At 44.1% G+C, this 12,500-nt stretch overlaps 1 protein-coding gene across 1 annotated transcript in view; it reads right to left on the bottom strand.

The window, feature by feature from the left end:
• Nucleotides 1–12,500, bottom strand: part of klhdc8b (kelch domain containing 8B) — a gene marked incomplete at both ends in the record, with an annotated part of 84,811 nt that overhangs the window by 14,902 nt on the left and 57,409 nt on the right. The window contains one exon of the mRNA XM_080853404.1: nucleotides 7,453–7,677. Within this exon, the coding sequence (XP_080709530.1) occupies nucleotides 7,453–7,677 (225 nt within the window). The remainder of the gene's footprint in view (nucleotides 1–7,452; nucleotides 7,678–12,500) is intronic.

Here is a 12,500-nt window from a genome sequence, read left to right as displayed (position 1 = left end):
CTCTCCCCGACCTCTTTTCTTTACTCCTCCTTCTCTCTCCTCTCCCCATCCTCTTCCACCACCACCACCACCACCACCCCACCCAGCCCTACTGCAGCCGGGCTCCAGCCTCATTGTCACATGTATGGAGGCACAAATATACTTTGATCCCAACCTTTTGTCCGTGGCCCTTTCAATCTTCTGTAAGCCCCTTTAGGAAGAATGATGAGCCTAGCATTGCTTCCCTGTCAGTGCTGATTAAAAATGTACATGTGAATGTACGAAAAGATACTGCCTTCTCCATACAGCACATTACAGTGCAGCACAGCACAGTGCAGTTGGCACGCCAGGCTGGCTGGTTCCAGGGAGGGGGTTTGAGCTCCTGGCCATGATGATGAAACTGCACTGCTCGGCTTCTATTGTTCGCACAACACTTTATGCTGTCTGAATGGGGCGGACAAGGAACAAAATAGGTGAGTCAGAGGCATCATTCTTGTTTTGTTGTTCATTTGTGTGTGTGTGTGTGTGTGTGTGTGTGTGTGTGTGTGTGTGTGTGTGTGTGTGTGTACATGTGTGTGTCTGCGTACGTGAGTGTGTGTGTGTGTGTGTGTGTGTGTGTGTGTGTGTGTGTGTGTGTGTGTGTGTGTACGTGTGTGTCTGTCTGTGTGTGTGTCTATTTAGTGTTCTCCTATGTTATTAGTTTCTCGTGCGTGTTGTTTTGAAGTGAGTGTGTCATGATAATGCTTTCAAGGTGAGCAGATGGAGGGGCTGGGAAGAGCTGCAGCTCTGACTGTGACACTGATTCACTCAGCCTATGGGGATGGAACCTAAGGCAAAAACACCTACCCACATATACACAATTACATATACACACACACATACACACACACACACACACACACACACACACACACATACACACACACACAAAAACATTGTCATGCATGCTCAAACACAATGAACAACAAATGAAGAGAACTTTTTGGAAACACACACACACACACGCACAGCCACAGACACACACGCTCACCAACACCAACACCCACACCCACACACACACACACACACGTGTAAAGATACACCGGCATATCCGCATGTGCACTTTGTAGGGTACACAGATGCAGGGGAAACCAAAAGAACGCAGTAAACATCAAGACAGAAGTCTGTTACAGGGCTGGTATTTAAAAAATAACAAAGAGGGAACTCAAGGCTTACACAGTGTGTTCCCGTGTGTGAAAGAGGGGGTGATAGTGAAGACATAGAAAAAGAGAGAAAGAGAGAGGGGTGATAGCGAGAGAGGTGATAAAGAGATTCACTCAGAGAGAGGAGAGCTCATTGTGGCTGCAGGTCGATCTGAAAGATCAAAGCCTTCCCCTGTAATCCTGCCTGAGCTGGACTGGGTCGAGGGGCCGCTCCCACACGCCGTGTTTATAAATGATCACTTTGTGGAGACACAGCACACGGTGCAGATGCCAGCCTTGCATTCTACTTCACACTACTGCATGCCTGGCCTCCGACAACACTGACTCCACATCACACCTTAGCACCGCTGGCTGTGAGCCAGTCATAGATACTAACACAGTGGTTTCACTTAAAACAGTAACCAAACCAAAACTAAAAGGAAAGTATATTAGGAGATAAAAAAGTCAGTCAAAACAAATCAATGAAACATGAAAGTCTATAAATACCCGCAATCCTTTTAATATCATGGTGGAATTCTCAATATAAAAACACATTTCATCTCCACAAAACAGGGTACTAGCAGAAGCTGCTCCCTTAGGATGGTGCATAGATTGAAAACCTTGGTCGATACACTTCACAGATTATTAAATGGCAGCCAGCTCACTGAACAGCAATCGTTTGTATTGATACTCCAAACTGCAATTTTGACCGAGTTTCCTCCAAAATTAAATGTGCGCTGATATTTTTCACATGAGCACCGGAGGCTTTATCAAGCACTAAAAAATGGCTAAAACAAGAAATCATGACAATCCTTACTGTGCGAGGCTGACAAATCACAATGAAATGAGATACGAGTCAAGACAACTTTATTAGCACAAAAACATCTAATCTGAGAAATACTGCACTGTGCTGAAAGTCAATAGAAAAGACTAGGGACTATGTTAACATGATCAAGGATGAAATGTTGTGGCAAAAGCAGAAAGCTGTTATGCTGTTCTTTCTCTCTCTCTCCCCCCCTCTCTCTTCTCTCTCTCTCCCTAATTAGAATTCGAGGTGCGGCTCAATAATTTATCGACTAAGAAGAGAACAGTGTGCTCCACAGTGGAGCCTCTCCTCAGCTGACCGCTAAAGCGGAAAAAAGCCGCCCAACACGCTGAAACAACATGGCGAAGAGGTGAAGGCCCGCCACACTGAGTCCAACAGCAATCAAGTGGGATTTGTGTGAGTTTTTACTGTAAGTACTGGCTGAGCCAGAATGGTGTCCCTGGTGAGGTGGGAGTACGGGCGGGGATCAGAATGTGTCTATGGAGAGGGGATTTATGGGATAGCGGAGGCTTGAGGAGGCAGCAGACAAACACAATGATCCTAAAGAGCTACAGTGATGATGCAGCAAACAAAGTAAAGTCTTTAGTTTATACCAGCAAGCTGTGAGAATGTGTGTGCGTGTGTCTGTGAGTGTGTGTGTGTGTGTGAGTGTGTGTGTGTGTGTGTGTGTGTGTGTGTGTGTGTGTGTGTGTGTTTGTGTGTGTGTGTGAGTGTGTGTGTGTGTGTGAGTGTGTGTGTGTGTGTGAGTGTGTGTGTGTGTCTGTGAGTGTGTGTGTGTGTGTGTGTGTGTGTGTGTGTGTGTGTGTGTGTGTGTGTGTGTGTGTGTGTGTGTGTGTGTGTGTGTGTGTGTGTGTGTGTGTGTGTGTCTGTGAGTGTGTGTGTGGAATGGAAACTGCCATTAAGCACATCCCAAATACACCAGACCTTGTGACAATTGATGAAAACAACACAGCAATCACAATAATTGAAATTAGTTGCACTTATGACGCTTACATGGACACATGCTATGCGTCAAAACTGTTATACCAACCCTTATATAATGTTTTAACCAACTATGGCTACTCATGTAAAGTCATTGCCCTAATCTCTGGTAGCTTAGGTCATGTTCATAAAATGTGTGCGCGAGGCCTGCATATCTGTGGACTCTCTAAGAAAAGGGTCAAACACTTCACAAATTACTGCTCTATATCAGCACTAATTGGTAGCCTCTTCCTCTTCTGGAGGCGCAGGTGTCACCTGTGTGTGTGTGTGTATGTCTGTGAGTGTGTGTGTGTGTGTGTGTGTGCGTGCCTGTAAGTGTGTATATGTGTGTGTGCATGTCTATTTAGGGTTCTCCTATGTTAGTTTGTGGAAATGTGTGCGTTTATGTTTCTATGTGTGTATGTGCATGTGTGTGCACACACTCGTGTGTGTGTGTATGTGCATGTGTGTGTGTATGTGCATGTGTTAACAAAAAAGAGAAAGAGGAAAACAGACAGAAAGAAAGAGAAACAATAAACAGCCAGCAGGACATCATAAAGAGCTAGATGAAAAAAGTGAGGAGTTTTCAATCCCTCTGTACTGATAAATAAATGAGTAGGAGAAACTCAGAGGGTTTGTTCCCCAACCACAGTGAGGTGGAAAGAAAGAGGGAGAAAGATAAGAGAGGACAGAAGAAGTAAGCAGGGATGGGGGAAGAAAGGGAGAAAGGCACACTTGCCAGCAATGCCCCTCCCGTGAGGCAATTCATGAGTTATTTTATACTTAGTTTGAGCAGCTCAGAGGGCGCTTCTGGGCACTGTTTTTTTTTTTTTTTGAGAAAATATGGCACTGAATCTTAATGCTGACGCTCCTCTCTGTGAGTTAGTCTCTGAGGCTATCTTGGGGAGGCGGCCCATCTCTGATAATTAAGCCGCTCATCTCCGAACAGGAGCCGGGAGTAACAGCAGGCTCTTCAGTGAAGAGAGCTTATGATTTCACACTGCACACGATTCAAATGGAAGGACAGTGTTTTTTTTGTTTCCCACTTAAATGCAGCCTTTGAAAAAGAACACACACAAACACAAAGAAACACTTGTGAAACACACTCTGGGCACTTACTGGGTGTGTGCTCATATTCCCATGTGTGCACCTATGTAGAGCGCACACATACACACACAACACACACACACACACACACACACACACACACACACACACACACACACACACACACACACACACACACACACATATGTAGACTGAAACAAGAACACACAAACACATACACAAACACATCTCCTGGCAAACACATAAACACACAAACACACATAAACACATAAAAGCACCCTTTTACACATACATATACATCAACCCACTTGCAAATATAACAGAGCAGGTAAGCACCACCCACACATAAGCATAGCTTGTGGCATATACTATATAGATGTGTGGCATGTAAATAAACTAGATATCTAGTTACATTATCATTACATTAAGGGGTGCCAATAATTGTGGCACACATGTTTTGGGAAAAAAAAATCTTTATTTAATGTCAATGTTTTTTTTTTCTTTTAATAATTTTACTTCAATGAAAAGGTAGGATTTTTTTGTATATTTCGAGTGAAAGACTGAGAGGATAAACAGCAACGACATATTTTTTCATAGCCTGTTTTGCTCATATTCACTAGGGGTGCCAATACTTGTGAAGGGCACTGTATATAGATGTATAGCGAGTGGCATGTATAAACAGTAGATGTGTAGCGTGTGGCATGTGTATAGATGTGTAGCGTGTGGCATGTTCATCGATGTGTAGCGTGTGGCATGTTCATCGATGTGTAGCGTGTGGCATGTATATAGATGTAGCATGCTGTGGCCAGTCAAACGTCCCGGTAAGTGAGTGAAGCGTACAAGGTGGCTGAGCAGAGGGGTGCCGTGCAAATGTGTAATTGAGGAGATGGCTTGTAAAACGTGGGCTGGTAATTACACATGGACACATTATACTCATGCTCCAGCATAATAGGGAAGGGGATAATGGAATTACAGATTGCCACTCACATGCAGACAGTGGTACGGAATGGCTTCCATTAACACAGAGCGTGCCTATGGCAGCAAAATAGACATGCACATGCACTCACACATACACACACACACACATAGACAGACACACACACACACACACACACAGACAGACACACTGTCTCTCACACACACACACAGACACACAGGGGGAGCTTCCATTAAATTCATGAATGACTAATGTTTTTTTATGAGCATATTTAAATGCTAATGCTCCTGATGAGAACATACACTGAGCAAAAAGAAACAGGTTACAACCTTCCCCTGGCCACTGCCTGTCCCTCACCTCATTGGTGCTTAGCCGGCTGCTAAACACTGGCTGTGACAACGGCACGGGACTCACCAGACTGGGCTGCTTAATGGTGATGATGACAATCTTCAAGTTCACAGACGGGTGTCTACCACCATGGTGGTTCAGTACACAACATGCAATGAAGGCCTTTTGGGATGGTACATTTGTTTTAATTTCTATTGATTTTTGCTCTCTCTGCTAGTCAATGCCAGAATCATGTCTTTCGTGAATAGCTAACAAGCTTCACTGAAGAAGGTGGTTGTGTATGTACGTATGAATGTGTGTGTGTGTGTGTCTGTGTGTGTGTGTGTGTGTGTCTGTGTGTGTGTGTGTGTGTGTGTGTGAGTTTGTGTGTGTACGTATGTGTATATTTGTGTATATGTGTGTGTGTGATTGTGTGTGTGTGTGTATGATCGTATGTGTGTGTGTGTGTGTGTGTGTGCAAGAGAGATAGACTGCGTATGTTGTGGATGTGTGTCTTTAATATGAATGCACTGCAGCTCTGCTCAGGGCTGGGGCTCGCTGTGTGTTTCCGCACTTCGCATTATCAGCGGCGGCCATCGCCATGGTTGCGGAGTTTGAGCCAGCAGCCCTAGGGGTTGGACATGGCGCCAATAAAAACGAGGGGGAAATGAGCAGCCACAGATAAGGAATATTCCAGAGAAGAAAGAAAAAACTGGAAAAAAACCTGACATGATAAGGGGACCTGGTAACTGAGGGTCTTCTTTCTCTCTGTCTCTTTCTCTCTCTATCTCTGTCTCTCTCTCTCTGTCTCTCTCTCTCTGTCTCTCTCTCACTCTCTTTATGTGCCGTTATGAATGCCTGGGCGTTTTGAATTAACCCTAAGCCACCAAAGGAAAAGGGATTTAATGTGGGCCATAAACGTTTAATCTGGGTCTAGACAAGAACGTGTCAGTGAATGAAAAGGGCTGTTGTCATAAAAGATGAGTGATAAAAATCTACTGCTTTCCCTCAGTCATTTCTTCCCTCACACTCATAAACACACACACACACACACACACACACACACACACACACACACACACACACACACACACACACACACACACACACACACACACACACTCATACACACACACACACACACACACACACACACACACACACACACACACACACACAGCTCTACACAAAAAAACACACACTCGCATCCCTACAAAACCATCCCCATACATACACACACTCGCAGCCACCCACCCACCCACACACACACACATACACACACATAGGTGAAAGGCACTCAGCATTCTGAGTTTCATCCTGATATGGCAGGGTGATTCATAGTGTAGGGCTGCACTGGAATGCTAAATCGACATGCAATGCTTGTCTCGGAGTACAAAACACACCGCCCCGTCAGACACACTAGTCCATGTGACATGGTATACACATCTAATTGCGTCTTCATTCTTCTGTTTGTTTCACTGTTTGCTTCTTCTGTTTGTACTGTTTCAGCGGGTAGACAGTCAACCCGTGTTTCTGAATATATGAAGATGTGTACATGCTAGCCTGTGCTCAGGCCTGGGTATTAGTGAGTGCTTTTATGCATGTGTGTTGGTATTTACATACACGAGCATCCATAGCAATAGCGTCAGTATGAGTTCTGAGAGATCAGTTTGAAAGAAAACACCAACCTGGACTTTACAGGCAAAATCTGGTTATCCAAGTTTGGTTTCAGAATACTTATATATCAATATTTTTTTGATGTATACATTTCGATTTTTTTTTTTTTTAAAGATCCTTATTAAATATCAATGTGTGCAGATTTGTCAATTCTCCAAGGCACTGTTACCAAGAACCTGCTCCAAGAAGATGAAGAATATGGGTTAAAGTTTCTAGCATTTCATATATTATAATGCACCAGATCTGACGTGCTATGATGCTGCTGCATACTGGTTTGTGTTCAATTTATAATCCGCCTCACATACCTTTACTTACCCCTCAAGGGATGACTTACATTTATTGCACTAGCTTTATTGCATTAGCTGCACTGAACTGAACTGAATTAAATTGAATTGAATTAAGTTGAATCAGATTCAGTCAATGCCCATCGTTGACGGTACTTAACAAACCAAACGTGACTGAAATGAAAACAGTGCGTTGCCGCAACCGCCCCTCACCCTGTTCTGTGTCGTACTCCTCCATGGTGCTGACGAAGTGGGGCCGGGAGTAGAAGTTGTGTGGCCCGGGCTGCTGTAGCCCCCCCAGGCTGTAGAAGGCGCGCTCCGTGGCCGCGCAGCATGAGAAGGCGCGCCGGCTGGGGATGCAGGGGAAACGCGTCCAGCTCTTCACTTCCAGGTCAAATGCTTCAAATGCCGTCACAGGCAGCTTACCTTGACGCCCACCTGCAGCAGAGAGAGCGAGAGAGAGATAGAGAGAGAGAGGGAGGGAGAGAAAGAACAGAGAGAAAGAACAGAGAGAAAGAATCAGAGAAGATAGAGAGAGAGAGAGAGCAAGAGAAAGATGCAAAGAGAGTAGAGGGAAGGAGAGAGATAGACAGAAAGAAAATGTGTGAGGTTGGGAAAGAGAGAGAGACAGAGAAAGGGAGAGGGGGAAAGGGAGAGAGAGTTAGTGGTGGCCAGGAGGTGACATAAATTCATCCTGTAAGGAGGGATGGGTGCCGTAGAGGAGCAGGTGGAGAGGTGAGGAGACTGCTGGAGGGAGACACACACTCAGCTCATTCACATGCAAACCTCAGCAGTGAGGAGCGGAGGAGTTCTGCTCAAACTGGGTCATGGGTCTGGTCTGCTCACACCTATTTTAGATCTGTCTCTGTACCAGCGCCTTCTCTCTTTCCCTCAGCCAGCAGCAAAACGCAGCGCAGGTCAAGCAAACGCCCATTCTCTTAGCTTTCACATGAGTGGGGGTCATGAGTCACTCAAGTAAGGGAAGCTTTTACGTAAACACACACACACACTCAGGCACGTGAGCTCAGACACAGGCGTTCACACACACACACACACACGTGCACATACAAAAATATTGACCCTCTGAGTACTGCATTCTTCAGGACTGCATACTATACTGCATACATACTCACACATACACATACACACACCCACACAGTTGCACATTTTTCATTTTTTGTGTGAAAATCAGCCTCTCTTACACTGTGATCCTTCACCATGCCGACGCAAACATTTCCGCATTAGGCATCCATACACACACTCACTGATACATGCACATATGTACACACTCGCACACAGGATCAACACAGAGAAATGCATGTGTAAAAAGACATCCCTCACTCACACACACACACACAGACAGACAGACATACACATGCATATGCATGCACACCTGCTCTCTCTCTGTCATGCACACACACACACACACACACACACACACACACACACACACACACACGCACACACACACACACACACACACACACACACACACACACACACACACACACACACACACACACACACACACACACACACACACACATCCTCACTTGCTGAAATAGGACAGTCCACCCTGTAGGAAAAAGCCTTTCCTGGGCGATGTTGACTGACTCATCTGTCAGTTCTGGTTGACCCGCTCTCTATTACCTGCCCAAGGCCAGGCAGAGGGGGCAGCACACACACACACACACACACACACACACACACACACACACACACACACACACACACACACACACACACACACACACACACACACCACACACACACACACACACACACAAACACACACACACACACACACTCACACACACACACACACACACACACCCTCACGGATAATTTAGCAGTGTCTCAGGCCCCCTTCACACGGAGTCTAGATTCACGTAATCTGGTTCATTTTTCACACCTATCCAATCTTTTAATTTCGTAAAGACGGAGCCTGGTAACGGAGCCACCAGATTGTGTTGAACGGGCTGTAGTACATACCCCACGCCTGTGGGTGGCGCTTTAGCGCTTTATTTACACAACTGAAAAAACGTGAAAAACCTAAAAGGAGACTCAGCAGCACAAGGTAAAGGAAGCAGCAAACGGATAAACACATTACACAAGACATTCAAGCTCCAATTAGCAACATTACATTATGGTGGTTAATAAAATCAGTGGTCAGACTAAAGGATATGCGAAAATGAATTATATTTTCTATTGATAATAAAGAGTTTGGAACAGTACAACATGACATGTCTGTCATCCCATTTCCCATGAGCCTTTGCTCCGGCCATTTTACATTTATGAATAAAAAAGCAATTAAATCGCTGGCCAATTTATATTTGTGGTCATGAAAGTTATGTTAGGTCTGAATAAGAAGAATTAGATCAAGATAGGAGGCTAATCAAAAATCAGTAGGCTGGGTTAATGAGAGTGAATTCGAGGGCCACCATGAGTGAGATTATGAGGGAGAACAAGGGATATATACAATGGTTGGAGATCGCAAATTGATCACGTGGGACAATGACATCATCAGGTTGCTTGAAACCGTGCAGACGAACACCAGCCCCCGTACCGATTCAAATCTACTCACTTTCTACCCCAGACTTTGATCGTTGCGGAAACCGTGTGCGGATAGAGAGTGTTCGTATTTATGATAGGGCTATCGGTACTCTGCACGTTGCGGAGGCAGACAAACTAGACTTCGTGTGCACATAGCCTCAGTACCCTGCCCACACACTAGATCTCTGAAACTCACACCTAGCTAAGTGTGTCAGGGCTGGTTGTGTGTCAGAGTCGCGCCCAGTGTGCTGGAGGATGACTGGTGGATGACTGACGATATCAGGCAATAAACAAGCTGTACTGGAGGAGGATGTGGAAAGAATACTTGGTCATATGCGTTCTACCAGGCAGCCCTTTGCAGAATCTGTGCTAAATTTGCCTGTTTTCCTGGCTGTTGCTTATCTGTCTTACAGTTTTTCTCTCTGTGATAACACTCAAAAACTGGAACTTACGGCACAATGACCACAACCTGTAACTCATGTGCCAACTCCCTAAACCAATTCTCCTAAACTATAAGCACAATTATCTGCTTTAGACACAGATTTCAATTGTTAACCACACTTTCTTCACAACAAACAATTAACTGCTTTAGACACAGATTTCAAAACACTAAACACCCTCCTCTCTACTTTGCACACTTCATCAATGCCAAAACCTCATTGTTTTCAGACAGAACACAATGTTATTCAAATGGCAAAACTTCCATTTCCAAAGCTGTTGTGCAATTTGAAATCAAAGCTTTAGCTCCTGGTTTTGAGAACAATGTATGGCAAATTTGAAGTGAGAGGTGAACAGAGAGGCAGAGGATTGAGAGTAAGAGGAGGAGTAGGAGGAGGAGAAAAAGGATGAAGAGGAAGAGCAAGAAGGAGAGCCATTATCTCTGAGGAGATTCAGGCCACTGTGGTGAACAGTGTTCACGTTAGCCGGCTATGGCCGGACATTGGCCGATTGAACGCATGAATGGCCGGTATAATAAGATGTAAACGGCCCAAATGTCCGATAGAAAATATGTATGTAGGCTATGATTAATCAGTAACATATGAAAACAACAAAACAACTGTAACATAAACCTGAATATAATCAGCCTGCTATGTCATTAAAAAAAAGTTCTAAAGCAGATTTGGATTGCATTCGGAACATGCGCTGGTCGAGGTTCCGCAACACACTCAGGCTGGTTTCCCCGCTAAAAACTGTTCACTAAAATAAACAATTACAAAATATCAAAAAGGCTAAGCAGACGTCTCTCGGTCAGTTCTTCAAAAAGACAACTGATAGCCTTGATAGGCCTAATGATTCGTCAAGAAATTATTCGACTCCAAGTACATCATCCGAGGCCCCGACGGATTTAGGAAATGCGCCTGCCAAAAAACTTAAAAGGAGTTTTAAAGCTGAATGGCTCGAGCAATTCCGTTGGCTAAGGTCGGAAAAGGTGGATGGTCGAGACACAATGTTCTGTAGCATTTGTGAGAGAGCAGGCAAGTTAAATGGCTTTACGAAAGGCTCCATGAATTAAAAAAGATCAGCCTTAGTTGACCATAGCGAGTCGTCTGACCACAGAGCCGCTATGTCCCTAACACCGCAGCAAAGTGCAATGAGAGTGCACTGCGATAACGCCACTAAATCTAAAAGAGACGCACTCGTGGCACAAATGAAAGTGGTGTATCACATGGCTAAACGTGACATCCCAAGTAATCAGTTTTGCGGATTGACAGAACTACTTGAGTTTTTGGAAGCTCCTGATTTTTTTTTAAATTTGTGTCGTTTCTCATTTGGAGTTTTGGTGGTTATTTAATTAGGCTATTAGTGAATAACGTCCGGTAGACATTCCAAATGGCCGATATTCTGGAATAGCGTCGGACATTTGTCCGGCCAAGAAAAAGTCTAGCGTGAACCCTGGTGGTGAACCATGGTTTGACCATGCAGGAGGCTGGCAAGAGGGTTCAACCAAACATTTGCCGCTTCTCAGTTACATCCATTCTCCGGGCATTCAGACGAGAGAATGGGTAAGAAACACTATTGGGACAGGAAAACAATAGTTTGAATGCCTTATCAGGAGCATAGTTTTCTTGTATTTAGAGTATTTTACATTGTACTGTTTTGTAAAATTACGTAACCAAATACAAAGTACAACCATTGATGACCAAGACATGTTCCTAAACATCAATACAGTGAGCCTAGCCACAGTGGACCATGTTCTAAGGCAGAACACCTTGAGAATGAAGCAGGTGTACAGGGTGCCTTTAGACAGAAATTCAGATAGTCAAACAATTATGCCTATGTAAATCATATACAATTCCACAACTGTACTGTGTTGCGATCCAATCCAATGTTATTTTACTGTAAGATGTTTCACAACACAACAATTGTCAATATGGTCTTACTGTAAGCAAGACCAGGATGCAGCATAGTTTTTTTGTTCTTTTTTATTATTTATTTTTTTGTTGACTGTACTGGTCTATATCCTATTGTTTGTTCAGTGCAAATCATCTCCACATTCAGTTGTGTTTGCTCTGATGTAAAGGCTACAGCACTTTTGGCAAAAAAAAGAAATATTTACGTAAGTTGTATATTTGTGTGGTTTTATATTTGAGTTAAAACATTATACAGTTACAATAATTTACAACAGGAGAAAGCGTACAGTAACAATAGAGATGAAAAGGAAAAATGCTCCTGATAAGGCCTTCATACTAGTGTTTTCCCATTTTATA

The sequence above is a fragment of the Sprattus sprattus genome, assembly GCF_963457725.1.
Source record: "Sprattus sprattus genome assembly, chromosome: 16".
In the NCBI taxonomy this organism is placed as follows: Eukaryota; Metazoa; Chordata; class Actinopteri; order Clupeiformes; family Clupeidae; genus Sprattus; species Sprattus sprattus.
This window is presented reverse-complemented; position numbering and strand designations above follow the sequence as displayed.